Consider the following 18,879-nt stretch of genomic DNA (forward strand, 5'->3'; position numbering starts at 1 on the left):
CAAGAAAAACTCACAAACTCCCACATTTTCTTGTAAAGCAACAGCCAAGTGCTTTATAGGACCTAATACAGGTAGATTTGCACAGATAGAGATGCATTTCATTTTGTCATCAAGATGCATGCAAAACCATTTCCAGCCACAGATTCTAGGTAATTCCATCTAGAAGCATAGGTAGTGCCAAATCCTTCAGAGGAGATAATGGAATCTCCAAAGGTCAGGGTGGTTGTGTGATCAATAATGAATTGGGCCAGTCTCTGATCCAAATGCCCGACATCTATTTAACAAAATCATCCAAATGACTATTAAGACACTTTGTTTAACTTCAGTACTAAAGTGAAATCCCTACAGGAGAGTAAAGTCGGTGATCTCATGCCCATCCAGTCTTCATGAATAACAAAATTTGAGATGTCCTTTCCACCTGAATCCTCCCCCGCCCAAGGTGGGGTTTGCTGCATCTCAGTCCTCTCTGCCTTTAGAAGCAAAGAGCCACCATCAGTTCAACCTGTCACCTTGTCCATCATACTCTGAGACTTAAGCTTGGGTCTAAGATGCAGTCTCAGCCGTTCTATCTTGAGTCTCATATTTCTTCCTGGCTTTGCTTTCCTCCTCTTCCATTTCAATTATACATTAGTAAAAAGAACCCCAAATGGCTCTGAGCCTGGTTATGCCAGTGAGTCAGTCGTGTTTGACTCTAAATGCCTCCTGTCTGTGCCTTAGCTGAACCAGGTCACATTTTTAGGGACTTTATTATTGCCTTACAGAAAACTCTGTATAATCTCATTGCATAATTAGAATTTTTGGCCCATTGCCTGACAGACAGTCAGAAATCTGGTATACATTTTCTCAGTCCTCTCTATTTTAGAGATCTGTATTCTGACTTACATACGATCTCATTTCTTTAGCATTTCTTCTTATCTCAGAACACTTCTGTGGAGAGCGGGAATCCTGAAATTTTGCTGGATTGTGACTTTGTTTCTGGGATCTTTGAGTAAAGAGTACTCACAGAATTGTAGATCTTAGCACTGAGGGGCCTTCAGAGATGATGTGGTCCTGCTCCTGACTTCAGGTAAGATCTTACTAGCCCCACCTGAAGCCAAGACAGCTCAAGAGACCTGCCTAGGGTCTCATAGAACAGATGGGGGATCAAAGGCAGAAGGAAGTTAGGATTTACCCAATAAAATTAGGACATTTAGGGGACTTGTCTGGTGGCACAGTGGTTAAGAATCCGCCTGCCAATGCAGGGGACATGGGTTCGAGCCCTGGTCCGGGAAGATCCCACATGCCAAGGAGCAACTAAGCCCGTGCACCACAACTACTGAGCCTGTGCTCTAGAGCTCGCAAGCTCTACTTGAAGCCCGCGCACCTAGAGCCCGTGCTCTGCAACAAAAAGTAGCCCCTGCTCGCCGCACAACTAGAGAAAGCCCGAGCACAGCAACGAAGACCCGAACACAGCCAAAACTAACTAAATAAAAATTTTTAAAAAATTAGGACACTTGGTCACTTCCATTGTATGCAAGTGTCTGTGGTTCTTGGTGTCAAACTTCCTAAGAACCAAGGGCATTTCTATACAAAAACTATGCTTGTTCACTGCTGTCCCCAAAGGCCAGTTACAATTAGATGCTTCCTCCAGACTTAGCTATAAAAGGAACAATAATTATGATAATAACAGGTTAATGCTGTTTTTCGATTTTCCTACTGGTTTTCTTTCTAGTTCTGAGAATTGCAAAATGACAGCGAGGGATGTATTTCAAGCTGGAAAAGTGACAAAGGAAGAGGGAACAGAAACAAATCCTCACCAGGAAATAAAAGACAAGTAAAGGACAAAGTGAGCTTCGGTGCCTCTCGGGACAAATCCCCGCTCTGGGCAGAAGACCCGGCCCGAGGGAGCGAGCTGGAGGGCAAAGGGGCGGCAAAGAGTGACCTTCATTTTCAATCCAGCTGGGCTGCTGGGAGACAGAAGCAAAACCTCCGCCGCAGAGCAGCAGCAGGAAAGGACACATTAGACAGAGAACATATCATCGTGTGCTTGGAATTTCCACTCGCTTCATTCTCCTACCAGGCGCCCAGCAACACGGCAAACAAAAGACTGGCCTGCTCACGGGTAAGCGTCCTCGGCACCGGCACCCGCTCCTCCCGAGAAAACCGAGGTCTGACTCCAGAGCCCCACACCATGACTTCGTTTGGACAGAGCCTCTCTGGGGAGGCAGAGGCGGCGGCTACATCCCCCATCACACCTCACTGCACAGCTTCACAAATGTCCCCTTGAAGTATCTGGGCCGTTTTTAACCAATGTTCTGCCCCAGAAGCGTCACCAGGTTAAGCTCATTAACTATTTCCTGGCAATAAAAATAAAATCTGGGTAATAAAATAAGGTCTAACCTTTTTTTTTCCTTTGTACTTAGTCGGGTTTCCCTTGCTCACAGTGGTCTACGTGGTGAGGCCTCGCACCCGGCTCTTCCAACCGGAGTTCCTAGGGCGGAATGACTGCCGCCGGCACCTCGCCTCTGGCGGGCGTGTTGCAGAAGTGAGGCGAACGACACTGCATCCAAGATGGCGACCGGGGCCGTGTGCAGAGAGGCTGCACGTGACGCTGTCATCCAAGATGGCGGCAGCGGGCGTGTGCAGAGAGACTGCACGGGACACTGCAATTCAAGACGGCGGCAGCGGGCGTGTGCAGAGATTGCTGTGCCCGGCACTGTCATCTGCAGTCGTGAGCAGCAGATATATCAACCGCAAATCTGATTTTAAGCTAGTAAATCTTCCTAACGTCCCCATACACTAGCTTATATTTCAAAATATGCCTCTCTCTCGTTTTAGGCTCTACATGTGTTGGACTCCGGGAAGGAGAGAAAGTAGAGAAAAGCCCATTAGGCCACACATGTTTCAAACTATACCAAAACGGATTTCAATCAACATGTGGAAATACTACATAATGTTTAGAAAAGAAGATATTCAGTCCATTGGAAGTCCAGATGGATACATTTATGTTGAGCTGAAATATATCAAACATTTCTAGAGGATAATTTGGCACTATGTATCAAAAATCTTCTAAAGGCTATGTCTTTGGGCTCATTACTTCTGCTTCAAGGAATCCATCCTATAATCAGAATGCAGATCAAGATGTAAGTAAAACAGATGTTTTTAACCAGACGCTTTTGACTAGCAAATTTCTGGAATAACCTAATTTCAAAATGGAAAATAATTAAGTATAATTTCAGTAAATGAGTTGAACTGTTATACAGCTATTAAAAGAATATGTTTAAAGAATATTTAATGACATGGTAAAATGTCCAAAATATAAATCATGGCGAAAAGAATACAACATAGAACTGTACACAATACACATGATAATTTCAAGTTTATAAATATCTGAATATACATAAATCTAAGATAGATACCTATATAGATATAGATAAATTAAAATTGATTAGAATGTTAACCACAATTATCTCTAATATTGGGAATGCATATATAGGTGACAAATATTTTTGTTCTCTGATTTTTGGTATTGTCCCAATTTTCTGTAATGAACATGTGGTAGTTTTATAATTATGAAAAATATGTTATTTTAGTATTTTATAAATAAACCAAAATATTGACAAAGCTTTATTCATGTCTAGATTCTATAAAGTTAACATAGCTTTGGTAGTAAACCTGGCAAAGTTAGAACAAGAAAACAAACCCATAGACCAATTTGTCCCCAGTTGGTATTCCACAGTACTCTGTCCCTAGATATCCCAGAAAAAAAGAGTTTCATTTCTAAATAAATATAAATAGCTTAATAAATGTATAACAGCTTAATGAAAACAGAATTTACTATAACCAAGTACATACATTCCTCCAATGTAAGAAGTTAAAATCTAGAAATCTACTGGATCACTAAGAAAGAAAAGAGAAAAAGTTCAATAAGATGCTTCACCCATTCCAGATTTTATATATTTGGGTACACTAAGAAATAAAAAGATATTTCCTTAACCTGATAAATATTATATCAATTTTAAATCAATAACTAATATCATTCTCGATAGTTTCTTTAAAAAAAATCAGTAGCATTCCTTCAGACTAGCAATGACCAGTCAGAAAATGTAATGAAAACACACACACACAATTTTAGTTGGGAAAAAAGCAGGATATAAATAGGATTTATACCCTGAAGCCAAACCCTCACATAATCACAGTGTTTGCATACCCAGGTTTGGGTTTGACCTCTTCAGCCCTGCTGCACCTGCCATTGGAAGTGCATCAGTCACATTGGTAGGTTGCACCATTTCTAAGGGATGTTTTTTAGTTAATCCACATGGGTATCTAACTTAGTGAGGACGTTAATTTTTCTATCCATAAGCAAATCAAAACATAGAGGTTTGGGGTTTTGTTTTGTTTTGTTTTGTTTTGGGCAACAGCAGAGATTGAGGGCAGAGGATACCTTCTAGATAAAGAGGGTCACTATGAACATGGATTGACCATTACTAGACCAGACATGGAGACCCTAGAGTGTGATGGGTTCGGGGAAGAACTTGCAGTTAACTTAAGGGTTGTGGGTGGGTTGAGAAAACAGGCTTCCCTTACATCCAAGGGTCTGTTTGAGTCTCCTGCCTTTCAGAACACACAAGTCTAGGTCAGCTTCCAGCTGCTCTGGGACTTGCTGACCTAGTATTCAGGCCCTGGTTTAAGGGGATGAGGGTAGAGCAGCTGGCTAGCTCAAGATGGATGGATGGGCTGGGAGGCTTCCCCTGCCCCAAGCTCTGCTGAGGCAGACCCCTAGTGTCTTCAGGATCTGGGAGCTTTCTCCAGTAATGGCCAGCCTAAATCTGACTTGCCCAGGGTCACATGCCTAAAATCCAGGCCCTGAATCTGAGGGAATGGGGGCCTGGGAAGAAGCTAGCTAGAGGAAAATGAGTGGATTTGGAGGCTCCCATGCCCCCAGGCTCTGGTAGTGCCATCATCAGTAACTTCTATAAGCCAAGGAGTGTCTGAGAGTGCCTCCCCAAGAGTGTCCCAGCCTGAGCCTGGACCAAAAAAAGTGTCAAGACTTTTTTTCTTGTTTTTGGATCTTGCTTTAAAATAGATTGTTTTTCTTCCCTTAGAAGGATGTTAGTTTTTTTTTCTTTCTTCAAAACACCTTATTTGAATTTCTAAATGGGATTTAAAGAGATACAGACAGAGAGCAAGAGAAAGAGACTGCAGATTTAGGGTAGAGAGACTATTTATTTGAGAGACTAGGAGAAAAATGACCCATAAAACTTTTTTAAGTTAATGTAAAAAGTGTGATCACTTGAGAATTCTATAAAATAAAATAGATGAAATCTTTCCAGAAACGTGTTGCTTAGCATAAATGCTTACTTCTGTTAGACGGCAGCTGTAGGAATCTCCAAGTAAAGATGGCAGAAGGAGGCCAGATCACAAAATTCCCTTCCATCAATATGTAATGAAATTAATTTAAAGAAAGGTGTAAGAGCTCAAAGGAAATATTTCTTATCATACAGCAAAGAAGGAATGGGGGCACAACCTCATTTCATAAACTTCTGAAAGTGAGTATAATTTAATAATAAATGCATGGCCCTTGCTATATACCAGGCTCTCTTCTAGCCATGTTTTATATAAAAATGGGTATTTGAAGCCAGCTTCCAGATCCTGCCTCTACAAAAAATTAGATTTTGGTTCATCCTAGAATAATGTTTAAACACTACCCTCACTCATGTTGCTAACAGCCCCAGCAGAGGCTGAGAAATTGTACTGAGGGAAGAAGGTGAGTGTATAAAATGCTAAGAATTCTCACTGCTATCATCCAGTCCTGATACAGTGGAGTGACATGGTGAGTAGCCCTGGAAAAAGTCAGAGTACAATCTTTCACGTGTAGAAACTTCTCTCTACCTCCATCATGGTCTTGGCAGAGAACAGGGAAACCTGCAGCACTCATGGTTTCCCAGGGTTCAAAAGTATCATGCCATCAGTAGAGGACACACCCAGCCCAGTGGAGAAAACCCTGGTGCAGAACACTTAACATTATTTCAGATGTTCTTGTTGTAGAGAAACATTTACCTGAGCAATTCTTCATCTTCTTTGTTTAATTCAAGTTAGCTTAAAAGTAATACTGTCGGGCTTCCCTGGTGGCGCAGTGGTTGGGAGTCCGCCTGCCGATGCAGGGGACATGGGTTTGTGCCCCGGTCTGGGAACATACCACATGCCGCGGAGCGGCTGGGTCCGTGAGCCATGGCCACTGAGCCTGCGCGTCCGGAGCCTGTGCTCCACAACGGGAGAAGCCACAGCAGTGAGAGGCCCGCGTACTGCAAAAAAAAAAAAAAAGTAATACTGTCATGGAATGAACGTGTCCCCCAGAATTCATATGTTGAAATCTTAAACGCTAATGTGATGGAGGTCATTAGGTCATGAGGTTGAAGCCCTCAAGAATGGGATTAGTGCCCTAGCAAGTGGATAAAGAAATCTGAGCTCTCTTTCTCTGCCATGTGAGAACATCAAGAAGACACCATCTATGAACCAGGAAGAGGGTTCTTGCCTGACACCAAATCTGCTGGCAACTTGATCATGGATTTCCCAGCCTCCAGTACTGTGAGAAATAAATATTTCTTGTTTAATTCACCCAGTCTATATTTTTGTTGTAACAGCCCAAACTATCTAAGACAGATACCTTTTAAATTAAATAGTATGTACAGTATGGTCCTCTTTATGTTTTTCCTTTTTTCCCCATCTATTTATGCATTGTATTGCTTTCATAAAAATGAGGAAGTCATTATCCTAAAAAAAAAAGAGATAGCACTTAACTTTTCTTTTTAAAAAAATTCTCCAGCTTAATCAGTCTTCCTCCAGTTTCCTCCTGTCCTCCCACTGTTCCTAATTTGATTATATTTATTTCTCAGTGAAGTTCCTACTTAAGACTGAGCAAACTTGATTTCCAAACACAAAATATTCCAAGCTTGAGCTTTAAAAATTTTCTTCTTTGCGTTGGTGTTTGTAATAATTCCATTTTAAACATCTATTTTAGTCCCTATAAAAGTCCACAGGGAGGGACGTATGAGGAGATGAGGAAAAAAATGGGGAGAGAAGGAAGCAACCATAAAGACTCTCCTGTAGCAGATTCCCTTGGGGTTTTATCCCAGACTAGGGTGAAGAGTTAACAATCAGTGTACTGAAATCTCCCCCTTCCACACTGGAAGTCCGTTTGCTGTACAACATAGATCTCTAATGGGTGGTGAGGAGAAAAAAAGCACGAGGAAACACGTGGAGTAAGGCCTGTCCTGAGTTCACCCTTTGCTTCTGTGAATAAACAGGAGCCCCTGTGAGGGGCTTGTATTCAGGAGTTAACAGGAGTGACCAGCAGCAGAGCCATGTAGAGGCTGGGAGCAGTGCGGGGGGCACAGGGGGTGTACATAGTTCTGGTCAGCAAGTTCCAAGTGAATAACCCAGGAGAAGGTGGGGGCCGTATTAGAGTTCTCCAGAGAAACAGAACCAACAGGATAGATGGATGAATAGATAGATAGATAGATAGGGAGAGATTTATTGATATTATCAGGAATTGGCTCCCACAATTATGGAGGCTGGCAAGTCTCAAAATCTGCAGGGATTGTCTGCAAGCTGCAGGCCCAGGAAAGCAGATGGTGTAACTCCAGTCTGAAGGTCAACAGGCACAACACTCAGGAAGAACCCATGGTTCAGCTGGAGTTTGCAGGCAGGACAAAAGGCCACGTCCCAGTTTGAAGGCAGGAAGAATTCCCTCTTACTCAGGGGAGGGTCAGCCTTTGTGTTCATAGCACGACCTCTGCTCCCTTCTCCCATACCTCCTTTCCTCGAAACCCCGGCATGTCATGAGTCCCCTCACTTCCCTGCAAAGTCTGATCTCCCTCAGAGCTACCCTACCAGGCCTGACCTGGGATTGGAGGGCAGACAATGGGGTTCACTTCTCAGAGGTTTCCAGAAGTGAGCAAGCCGGCAACCCAGGCACAGAGGGGTAGTTTCTGACTACAAAGTCCTTTGAAGGTGAAGGGAAAAGCCAATGTTTGTGCAGTTGAGTGGGGCATCCTGGGGGACCGGGTGGATGCAGATGGGTGTCGAGGGATTGCAGACTGAGTGTTGCTAAAAGACCCGGGTTCCTTGGCCTTGAGCTCTCTCTCTCGTTCTCTCCGCCAAGACAGCTGCATTTCTCTCTTGCCATATCCCTCCTCCTCTCAAAAACTGACAGTCAGAAGGCAAGCACATGCCTGCCTGCCCGCCCACACTCTCTTCCCAGACAGCAGTAGAGCCCACCATTTTCAGCTGGGGTTGTTTTTGCTGTGCAACTGGTCACAGAGTTCCAGAGCTAAAACATCTCCTCCAGTTTCCACCTTTATCAAAAAAGGAATACTGAAACACAGGCAGCAGAAAGGGTGAGCACAGGTGGAGATGCAGCATGACCTTGACATTCAGATGTCTAATTAGGCTCCAGTGGTTTCAGTACAAAATCCCTGAGGCCAAGATCACCGGCCCAGTCCTTTAGGTCCTTTAGGCTTTGCTGTGTGAGAGAGAGAGAGAGAGAGAGAGAGAATGTGTGTGTGTGTGTGTGTGTGTGTGTGTGTGTGTTGGGGGCTGGCAGGAGACAAGGCCAGTGCAGCCTGTGAACCTCCTCCAGCCTGCAAACACAAGCAGACTACGTGGACTTCAGCCAGCAAATTCCCTGCCAGTGGGGACAGCTCCTCTCCTCCCCCTGCTGCCTCCCCCCACCCCCGGGCCCCTCGCCCCTCCTCCTCTGACGTCACCGACATGCTCTTTGCAGACTGGCTCTGGGCCTGGGGAGGACAGTCTGGCCTTGGGGAGGGCCTGGAGAAGAAAGGAGGGAGAGAGGAGACCACGAAGACTGGGAACTTGCCTGACAGCCCCTGGGAGTTTAGAACGTCCTTCTCACACATGTCACATGTGTGTCAACAACTCTGAGAAGCAGCAGACTTTTCAGCAGCAGTAGAACAATGCAAGTGCTCTGGTGAGAAGATGTTCTACCCACAACACTTCCTACCTGTAAAAAACTAAAGTATCTGGGGGACAAAGATGAACAATGTAAAAGGGACAAGAGGAACAGAAAGACCGAAGGAAATGAGCATAAAAAGGGCAGTAGATTTAGAACTGAGGGAAGCCTGCTGGGTCCAGGACACAAAGGAACTAACAGGTCAAACTCACCCAGAAACAAATGAAAGAGGAGAAGCAGAGAATGGGATGTGATGACAGAAACAGAGATCCAAGGGATGAGACTGTTGGCTTTGCAGATGGAGCAAGGGGCCCAAGCCAAAGAATTCGGGCAGCCTCTTGAAGCCGGAAAAGGCAAGGAAATGGATTCTCCCCTAGAGCCTCCAGAAGGTACTGGGAGCCCTGCCTACACCCTGATGTACCCCGTGAGATGCTCACTCGCTGGACTTCTGACCCACAGAGCTGCAATACAGCAAATGTGATGTTTCAAGGCACCAAGTTCGTGGTCCTTTGTCAGGGCACCCACAGAAAGGAATGCACTCCCCAGCTGGTAAGCAGAAGATGTGGCAGTGGCTTCAGGGTCCAGGCTTTCAACAGCTACACCTTTCTGTCTCTCCCTCATGCCCAATATCTGTCACCTATTTGTTGGTCAGCAAAAAATTTTAACACCTTCCTGTTTCATTTGGTTTATAGAACAATACATGTGATATTTTTAAAAAATTCAGTGGTTATGAAGTATCAATAGCCAACTTCTTCATTCTTAGCCCTCCGCCCTATATAAGCACTATGAGATTGTCTTCTCTTATATAAGCATGTAACCATACCCTCCATTTTAAGGCAACTTCATTCTTTTAATTAAAAATATGTCTAGGACCCATAGACTTAACTCGTCCTTGGAAATAATTGTGCATTATACTATATGAAAATATATTATTATTTTCAACCGTTCACTTGTTCATAGTCTGACGGATTTCGTTTTCGACAAATGGCCCTCCTGCACTCCCAGCGCAGGGGCTGGGGTCTGCATCCTGGATTTAAGGCGGATTTAAGGCTGCATCTTCGTGCAAAAACTGACACAAAGCGGGGCCTCTGCAATTGGGGCGGCCGGCCAGGCTCCGCCCCCACCAGCGCGGCCACCAGTCAGATCCCGGAACCGCCCCCCTCTTAGCCACCCCCAACCCCCGTCCTTTCTACGTCCCAGTCCTCAGTCAGCCGCCCAGTCCCTTTTCGCCTGAGGAACTCCTGCCCCTTGGGAACCGCCGCCGCCCCCGCCTAGCTGCTGTTCTTTGCCCCCAACCCGCGCTGCAGGGAATAGCGGGGCTAAGGGTGAGTGTGGGCCCGCGATGGGTTCTGGACAGGAGAGGCCTGGCGATGACACAGGCCACGGTCCGGAGCGCGGGTGGCCGGGCGGGGAGACGGGCGACGTGGGCGATGCGGATGCCCGGGACGTGCGTTTGTGTGGGGTCCGGGAGGCGTGAGGGCTGCCGTGGGGCCTCTGCGGTACCCAAGGGGAGGCAGCAGGTGAGTGCCACAGAGGATTGCTTGCTGTTTATTTCTCGGCTCCTTGTCTGGGGTCTCCCTGCAGCTCCATCTCTGTTCCCTTCTTGCTTCGTTGCTACTCACCCTTGCTGGTCTGGAGGCGCGGGACCCCCTGTTTTCTTGTGCTTTTTTGTGCTCCGCTGGGAGCCGTCGAGATTTCAGCTGAAAGGAACCGTGGAGGCGATGTCATTTCACCTCCCAGGGACTTGCTCTTGAATTCTTTGCGGGTGGCTTGCTTCTGCAGAGCGCGCAAGGTGAAAGTGCTTTCCTCCCCAAGTGCTCTACGCGCCCTCAGGCTCTGAGTGTGTCTACGGTGGGGGAGTGAGGGGCAAGGTGCGGGAGAGTGGGTGCGGGGCGTCGGGCAGACTCTTCAGAATGCAGTGCCTTTGGCCTGAGGCAGTCAGGGTTGGATTGAACAGTTCCCAGGTAAACAGACCCGAGCTGGCCACTGACTTGGCTCAACCTGAAATGGAGGGAGAAGGCCTTATGTATAGGAGAAAAAAATTTACGAATCAGTTAATCATGGAAACTTCTTGGAGGACGTGCAGGTCTAACTAGACATAAAGGACAGAACGTATGGCTAGCTGACCATCCATCCATCCTTCTGTACCCCAAAATATTTATTTGTGAATTGACTTCACTGCAGTACTTTGCTTTCTTTTTTTCTTTGGTTTGATTTTTTTAAATTTATTAATAAAAGGTATATACACTAATAAAGTGAGTGCCTGACCATCTCCTAGGTCAAGAAATAGGACATAGCAGTACCCTAGAAGCCCCTTTGTATCCTAGGTCATGCTCATCCTTCTCCCTTCCCTGAGAGATAACATCTATCCTGATTTTTTGTATTAATCATGCCTTTGCTTTCCTTTATAATTTTACCATTTGTGTGTATATTCCAAAAACATATATATGCGTTGGCCTTCTCTATTTTTTACTTTAGTATTAATGGCATTGTACCATACGTATTCTTAAGTTTTTGAAGTTCACGCCAGTTGATGATTCCTTCATTTTCACTGTTTATGGCTTGAGTCTACTATAATTCATTCATTCTACATTTGTTAGTTGTTGCTCCTTTGGGGTTTATATTAGTTATCTATTGCTGTGTAACAAATTACCCCAACACTTAGCAGCTTAAAACAAAACAAACAAACAAAAAGCATATTATCTCATAGTTTCAGTGGGTCAAGAATCCAGGAGGAGCTTTGCTGGGAGCTGACTCAGTGTCTTTCTCAGGCGCTAAGCAAGGTATTGGCTAGGGCTACAGTCATTTCAAGGCTGGGTGGAGGGAACCCCTTTCAGGCTCACTCACATGACTGTTGGCAGGCCTCTTGGCCTCACTGGCTTTGGTTGGCCTCACTTCTTTGCCACATGGGCCTCTGTATAAGATCAGCATGGCAGCTTGCTTCCACCAGAGTGAAGGCTTCCAGAGACAGAGAAAGACGAAAGCCAGAGACTTTTTGTAACTTAATCTCAAAAGTGACATCCCATCATTTTTGCCGTCTTCTGTTCATTAGAAGTGAGTCACTAGTTCCAGTCCACACTCAAAGGAAGGGGGTTAAACAAGACCATGAATATCTAGAGGCAGCGATTATTGGGGGCCATTTTAAAGGCTGCCTACTACCCGGGATATTAACAAATAATGTCCTCTAACTATCTCGTACATGCCTTCTGGTTCACGTGCACCCATTCACTCTGGTTCCTTGGAGTGTACACCTAGGTGTAGAATACTGGGTTTTAAGATTTGTGTATGTTCAACTTTCTTAGGTTATTGCTAAACTGTTTCCAAAGTGTTGAGCCAGTTTGCACTCTCTCCAGCAACAGATGAGAGTTCCTGTTTTTACATATACCTGTCACAATTTGGTATTATCAAACTTCATTTTTAGCCAGTCGAGCAGGCATGAAACAGCATTCAGTTTTGATTCTGATTAACATTTCTCTGATAACTAATGAAACTGACCATATTTTCATATAACGATGAGCTATTTTCCTTTCTGTCTGAGAAATTCTGCTTCCTCTCTTTCATTCATTTTCAGGTTGGGTTGTTTGTATTTTTCGTATTGTCTATTGGAATGCTTTCTTTACATAACCTGGATGCTAGTCAATCCCTAGTTAACCACATATGCTGCAAATATCTGCTTTCACTTTGGTGCTTAGCTTTTCTTTCTCCATATGTCTGCCTGTCTCTGCCAATGAATTAAGTTCTGAATTTTAATTTCACTTTTACTATACTTTCCTCTAAAAGTTTTTAAAGTTTTGTATTTGGCAATGTCTTAATCCACCTGGAAGTTTCTTGTTATACTATTTACTCCATATGAATAATCAACTGTCCTAGCACCAGTGATCTGCGTGAATCAAGTTTTTCATGTGTGCATGAATTTGTTTTAAGCTCCCTACTCTCTCTGATTATCTATTTGTCTAACTCTACATCAATACAAAATTGTTTTTAACTACTATAGTTTTATAATAAGTCTTTAAATCTGGTAGGAAAGATTCTCCCACCTCTTCATTCTAATTCAAGAGTTTTTTTAGCAATTCTTGGACCTTTGATCTTCCATATAAATATTTAAATAAACTTGTCAAATTCTTCAAAACAGGAAACAAACAAGCAAAGAAGCAAACTTGCTGGAATTTTTATTGATACTGAATTAATTCTATGTATCAATTTTGGGAGAAATGTTGTCTTCAAGGTGAATTTTTCCATCTGTGAACTTGGTATATAATGCCATTTATTTAGCTTACCATTAATATTTTTTAATGTTTTGTAATGTTTTATAGTATCTTTCATTGTTTTCCTTTTGCTCGCTTCTGTTGACTTTATTTCTAAGTACATTATATTCTTATTGCTATTGTAAATGTTTTCTTTTATAAAAATTATATTTTGTAGCTTATTGTTTGTTGCTGGTGTATAGAAATCCAATTGTCTTTTATATATTGATTATATATCAAACTTGATAAGCTCCATTAATAATTCTAAATTACCTATAGAGTCAGATTTGCTAAAAAGGCAGTTATATCATCTGAAAATAATGACAGTTTTGTTTCTTCCTTTCTAATCTTTACACTTTTAATTTCTTTTTCCTGTCTTACTGCATTGGCTAGGAACCCCAGCATAATGTTAAATAAAAGTAGGGAGGGGTGTCTTGTTTTATCCTTAAGATAATAAAGAAAAAGATTTCACTATATCAACTTTAAATATTGCATTCATGATGGTTATTTTGTAAATGCTTTGTCCCATGATAAGAAAATTCAGTTCTTCTTTTGGTAAGCACTTTTATTATGAGTAAATGTTTCATTGAATGCTTCTCCTATAGCTATTGATTTTCTCATATGATTTTTTTCTTTAAGTATGTTAATGTGGTGAAGTTTAGTTTATTCAAAGTAATATTAAATCAACTTTACATTCCTGGAATAAACTCTCTATGATAAATATCTAATAACTTTTAGATATAGATATAAGGATAAGCATTAAATATTTGTATCTATATATGTGAATTAAGATTGGCCTGTAAATATTCTTTACGGTACTAACCTTATCTGTCGGTAATATCATTTCATAAAATAAGATGAGTAGTATTCTCACTGTTGCTATTCTCTGGAAGAATTTGTGCAAGATTGGAATTATCTGGTCAAATATTACTTTAAATCACCAGCACAACACTCAGCGTTTAGAGTTTAGTTTGTCAGAGGATATTAAACCTGTTGGTCCAATTATTTTAAAGATTATAGGACTATTTAGGTTTTCTTATGGAATCAGTTTTCATAAATTGCATTTTCCAAGATATTTAACCAAAATTGATGGAACAAACTTGTTCACAATATTCTCTCATTATCCGTTTAAATATTTTCTATTATTATGACCCCCTTTTCATTACTAATGTGTGTATATTTTCTCTTTTTTTTTGATTAATTTTGCCAGAACTTGGACTACTTTGTTAACTCTTTCACACACACACACACACACACACACAAACTGTTTGTTTTCTTCATTATTATTTATTTTATTACTTCTTTCTGCTTTCTTAGAATTTTTCTGTTATTTCTTTTCTAAGCTCTTAAGGTATATGCTTAACTCATTAATTTTGAGCTATCATTCTTACATAAGCTCTTCAGGCTATAAATTTGTGTCACTGCTCTTTAGCTTTATCTCACAAGATTTGATATGAATATTTTGCTCTCATACTTTAAATATTTATCATTTCTATTATGGTTTCTTGTTTGAGCCATGAAATTTTAAGAAATGTGTATTTGAATTTCCAGTCAGTCCATAAAGAATATTTTATTATCTTCTAGTAAATGTTGCCTAGCTAATTTATAATTAATTCAGAGAATTATGATACCAATTCCTTTGGATTATTGAATCTAGCTTTACATCCTAGCACATTGTCAGTTTTGTGTGCTTGAAAATAATGTGTAGTCTCTAATTATATAATGTCCTGTATATACCTTTAAAACAAGTGTGTTAATTATGAAATCTAGAGCTGCCATATCTTCACCAATTTTTATCAGCTTAAATTATCAATACAAAAATAGATACATTAAAATCTCTCACTATGATGGTGAATTTTGAAATTTCTCATTGTAGATCTGTTTATTTTTACTTTATATATTTTGAGGCAATGCTATTAGGGAATTGGAATAAATTGAAAATTTTATCATAATGTAGGGATATAAAATATTATGGCTAAAATAAAATAAAATATTAATGCTTTTGTTTTGAATTCTTAATGTGTTCATATATCATCAAATCAAGAGTTTCTTGATTGGTGTTTACCTCATTTATCATTCTTTCATCCTTTCACTTTAAATCTTTCTAAATCTGTGTTTTAAATATATATGTTGAATTTTGTCAAAAGCTTTTCTGCATCTATTGAGATGATTGTATGGTTTTTATTTTTCAATTAGTTAATGTGGTGTATCACACTGATTGATTTGTGGATATTGAAAAATCATTGCATCCCTGGGATAAATCCCACTTGATCATGGTGTATTATCCTTTTAATGTATTCTTGGATTTGATCTGCTAGTATTTTGTTGAGGATTTTTACATCTATGTTCATCAGTGATATTGGCCTGTAATTTTCTTTTTTTGTGGCACCTTTGTCTGGTTTTGGTATCAGGGTAATGGTGGCCTCATAGAATGAGTTTAGGAGTGTTCCTTCCTCTGCAATTTTTTGGAAGAGTTTCAGAAGCATAGGTGTTAACAATTCTTTAAATGTTTGATAGAATTTGCCGAAAGCTTTTGACAAAATTCAACACCAATTTATGATGAAAACTCTCCAGAAAGTGGGCATAGAGGGAACATACCTCAACATAATAAAGCCCATATATGACAAACCTACAGCCAACATCATACTCAGTGGTGAAAAGCTGAAAGCATTTCCTCTAAGATCAGAAACCAGGCAAGGATGTCCACTCTCACCACTTTTACTCAACATAGTTTAGGAAGTCCTAGCCACAGGAGTCAGAGAAGAAAAAGAAGTAAAAAGGAATCCAAATTGGAAAAGAAGAAGTAAAACTGTCACTGTTTGCAGATGACATGATACTATACCTAGAAAATCCTAAAGAAGTTACCAGAAAACTACTAGAGCTCATCAATGAATTTGGTAATGTTGCAGGATACAAAATTAATATACAGAAATGTGTTGCATTTCTATACACTAACAATGAAAGGCCAGAAAGAGAAATTAAAGAAACAATCCCATTTACCATCTCATCAAAAAGAATAAAATACCTAGGGATAAACCTACCTAAAGATGCAAGAGACCAGTACTCTAAAAACTATAAGACCCTGATGAAAGAAATTGAAGCTAACACAAACAGATGAAAAGATATACCATGTTCTTGGATTGGAAGAATCAATATTGTCAAAATGACTGTACTACCCAAGGCAATCTACAGATTCAATGCAATCCCTATCAAATTACCAATGGCATTTTTCACAGAACTAGAACAAAAAAAATTTAATTTGAATGGAAACACAAAAGACCCTGAATAGCCAAAGCAATCTTAAGAAAGAAAAACAGAGCTGGAAGAATCAGGCTCCCTGACTTCAGGCTACAATACAAAGCTACAGTCATCAAAACAGTGTGGTACTTTCACAAAAACAGAAATATAGATCAATGGAACAGGATAGAAAGCCCAGAAATAAGCCCATGCATCTATGGTCAATCAATCTATGACGAAGGAAGGAAGACTATACAATGGAAAAAAGACAGTCCCTTCAATAAATGGTGCTGGGAAAACTGGACAGCTAAATGTGAAAGAATGAAATTAGAAAATTCTCTAAGACCATACACAAAAATAAACTCAAAATGGATTAAAGACCTAAATTTAAGAGCAGATACTATAAAACTCTTAGTGGAAAATGTAGGCAGAACACTCTCTGACATAAATCACAGATCTTCTTCAATCTGTCTCCTAGAGTAATGGAAATAAAAACAAAAATAAGCAAATGGGACCTAATAAAACTCGAAAGCTTTTACACAGCAAAGGAAACCATAAACAAAACGAAAAGACAGTCCACAGAATGGGAGAAGATATTTGCAAACGCTGCTACCAACAAGAGATTAATCTCCAAAATTTACAAACAGCTCACACAGCTTAATACCAAAAAACAAACAACCCAATCAAAAAATGGCAGAAGACCTAAATAGACATTTCTCCAAACAAGACATACAGATGGCCAACAGGCACATGAAGATGCTCAACATCACTGATTATTAGAGAAATGCAAATCAAAACTACAATGAGATATCACCTCACACCAGTCAGAATGGCCATCATTAAAAAGTCTACAAACAATAAATGCTGGAGAGGGTGTGGAGAAAAGAGGACCCTTCTACGCTGTTGGTGGGAATGTAAATTGGTATAGGCACTATGGAGAACAGTATGGAAATTCCTTAAAAAACTAAAACTAGAGTACCGTATGATCCAGTAATCTCACTCCTGGACATATATCCAGAGAAAACCATGGTTTGAAAGGATACATGCACCCCAGTGTTCATTGCAGCACTGTTCACAATAGCGAAGACATGGAATCAGCCTAAATGTCCATTGACAGATGAATGGATGGAGAAGATGTAGTACACATATACAATTGAATATTACTCAGCCATTAAAAAGAATGAAATAATGCCATTTGGAGCAACATGGATGGACATGGAGATTATCATACTAAGTGAAGTAGGTCAGACAGAAAGACAGATATCTTGTGATATTGCTTATATGTGGAATCTAAAAAAAAAAGATACAAATGAAAATATTTACAAAACAGAACAGACTCACAGAAAACAAATTTATGGGGAAAGGTTGTGGGGAGGGATAGATTGGGAGTTTGGGATTGACATATACAGACTACTGTATTTTAAATAGATAAGCAACAAGGACCTACTGTATAGCACAGGGAACTCTGCTCAATATTCTGTAATAACCTAAATGGGAAAATAATTTGAAAAAGAATAGGTATATGTATATGTATAACTGAATCACCTTGCTGTACACCTGAAACTAACACAACACTGTAAATCAACTATAGTCCAATGTAAACTAAAAAATTTAAAAATAAAGAAATAAAAACCACAATGAGATACCAGTACATAAAAAAGCATATATGTCATAAACTTATGTGTATTTCTTTAAATCCTAGGTTTTTAAAATTTTTGTTAGACAATTTATAACATCATTGAATAATTTAATCCAGTTATATTTACTGTGATTAGTAATACAATTGGATTTATTTTTACCATCTTATATCTGCTTTTAATTTTTTCTGCTTTATCTGTCTCTTTCATTCCTAAACACTCTTTCTTTTTTCTCTTTTATTCCCCATTTTACTCCTTCTCTTATTTGGAAGTTACATGTTCTAATGTTTTAGGTCAAATGTTTTAGCAGTAATTCTAGTAGTATAGCACACTTAACTCATAACATTTATTGAAGTATAATTGAGAAATAAAACTTGCATATATCTAAGGTGTACAATGTGATGTTTAGATATATGTATACATTGTGAAATGATTACCACAATCAAGCTAATTAACATATTGATCACCTTGCATAGTTTACCGTTTTTTGGTGAGAACAATTGAGATATACTATCTTAGCAAATTTCAAGTATATAATACAATATTGTTAACGACAGTCATTGTGTTATACATTAGCGCTCCAGAACTTATTCAGCCTGCATAGCTGAAACTTTGCAACCTTTGCTCAATATTTCCCCATTTCCAACCTCTCCCCAACTCCTGGTAACGACCATGCTACTCTCTGCTTCTATAAGTTCAACTTTTTTAGATTCCACATATAAGTGAAGTTGTACAGTATTTGTCTTTCTCTTTCTGAATTATTTCAAAACTTAGCATAATGCCTTGAGTTTCATCCATGTTGTCACAAATG

General features: G+C 40.3%; 1 protein-coding gene and 1 long non-coding RNA gene across 8 annotated transcripts in view; one reads left to right on the forward strand and one right to left on the reverse strand.

Moving 5' to 3' along the window:
• Positions 1-3,556: 3,556 nt before the first annotated feature.
• Positions 3,557-18,879, reverse strand: part of LOC117202274 (uncharacterized) — a 183,210-nt gene continuing 167,887 nt past the window's right edge. For 2 of the 3 annotated variants that reach the window (XR_007479159.1, XR_007479160.1), the window contains one exon: positions 10,469-10,951. This is a non-coding gene — a long non-coding RNA (uncharacterized LOC117202274). Of the gene's footprint in view, positions 6,285-10,468; positions 10,952-18,879 lie in introns of those variants that run through there. The other variant, XR_007479158.1, reaches the window with a different exon arrangement.
• The window catches only part of LOC101270044 (TRPM8 channel-associated factor 1), a 105,963-nt gene continuing 95,821 nt past the window's right edge, over positions 8,738-18,879 (forward strand). For 2 of the 5 annotated variants that reach the window (XM_033432276.2, XM_033432275.2), the window contains exon 1: positions 8,740-9,499. In XM_033432276.2, coding sequence (XP_033288167.1) covers positions 9,484-9,499 — 16 coding nt within the window. In that variant the 5' untranslated portion in view covers positions 8,740-9,483. Of the gene's footprint in view, positions 9,500-10,135; positions 10,276-10,327; positions 10,471-18,879 lie in introns of those variants that run through there. The other 3 variants (XM_049714709.1, XM_033432277.2, XM_033432280.2) reach the window with 3 other exon arrangements.

Source organism: Orcinus orca, chromosome 9 (assembly GCF_937001465.1).
Source record: "Orcinus orca chromosome 9, mOrcOrc1.1, whole genome shotgun sequence".
Taxonomy (NCBI): Eukaryota; Metazoa; Chordata; class Mammalia; order Artiodactyla; family Delphinidae; genus Orcinus; species Orcinus orca.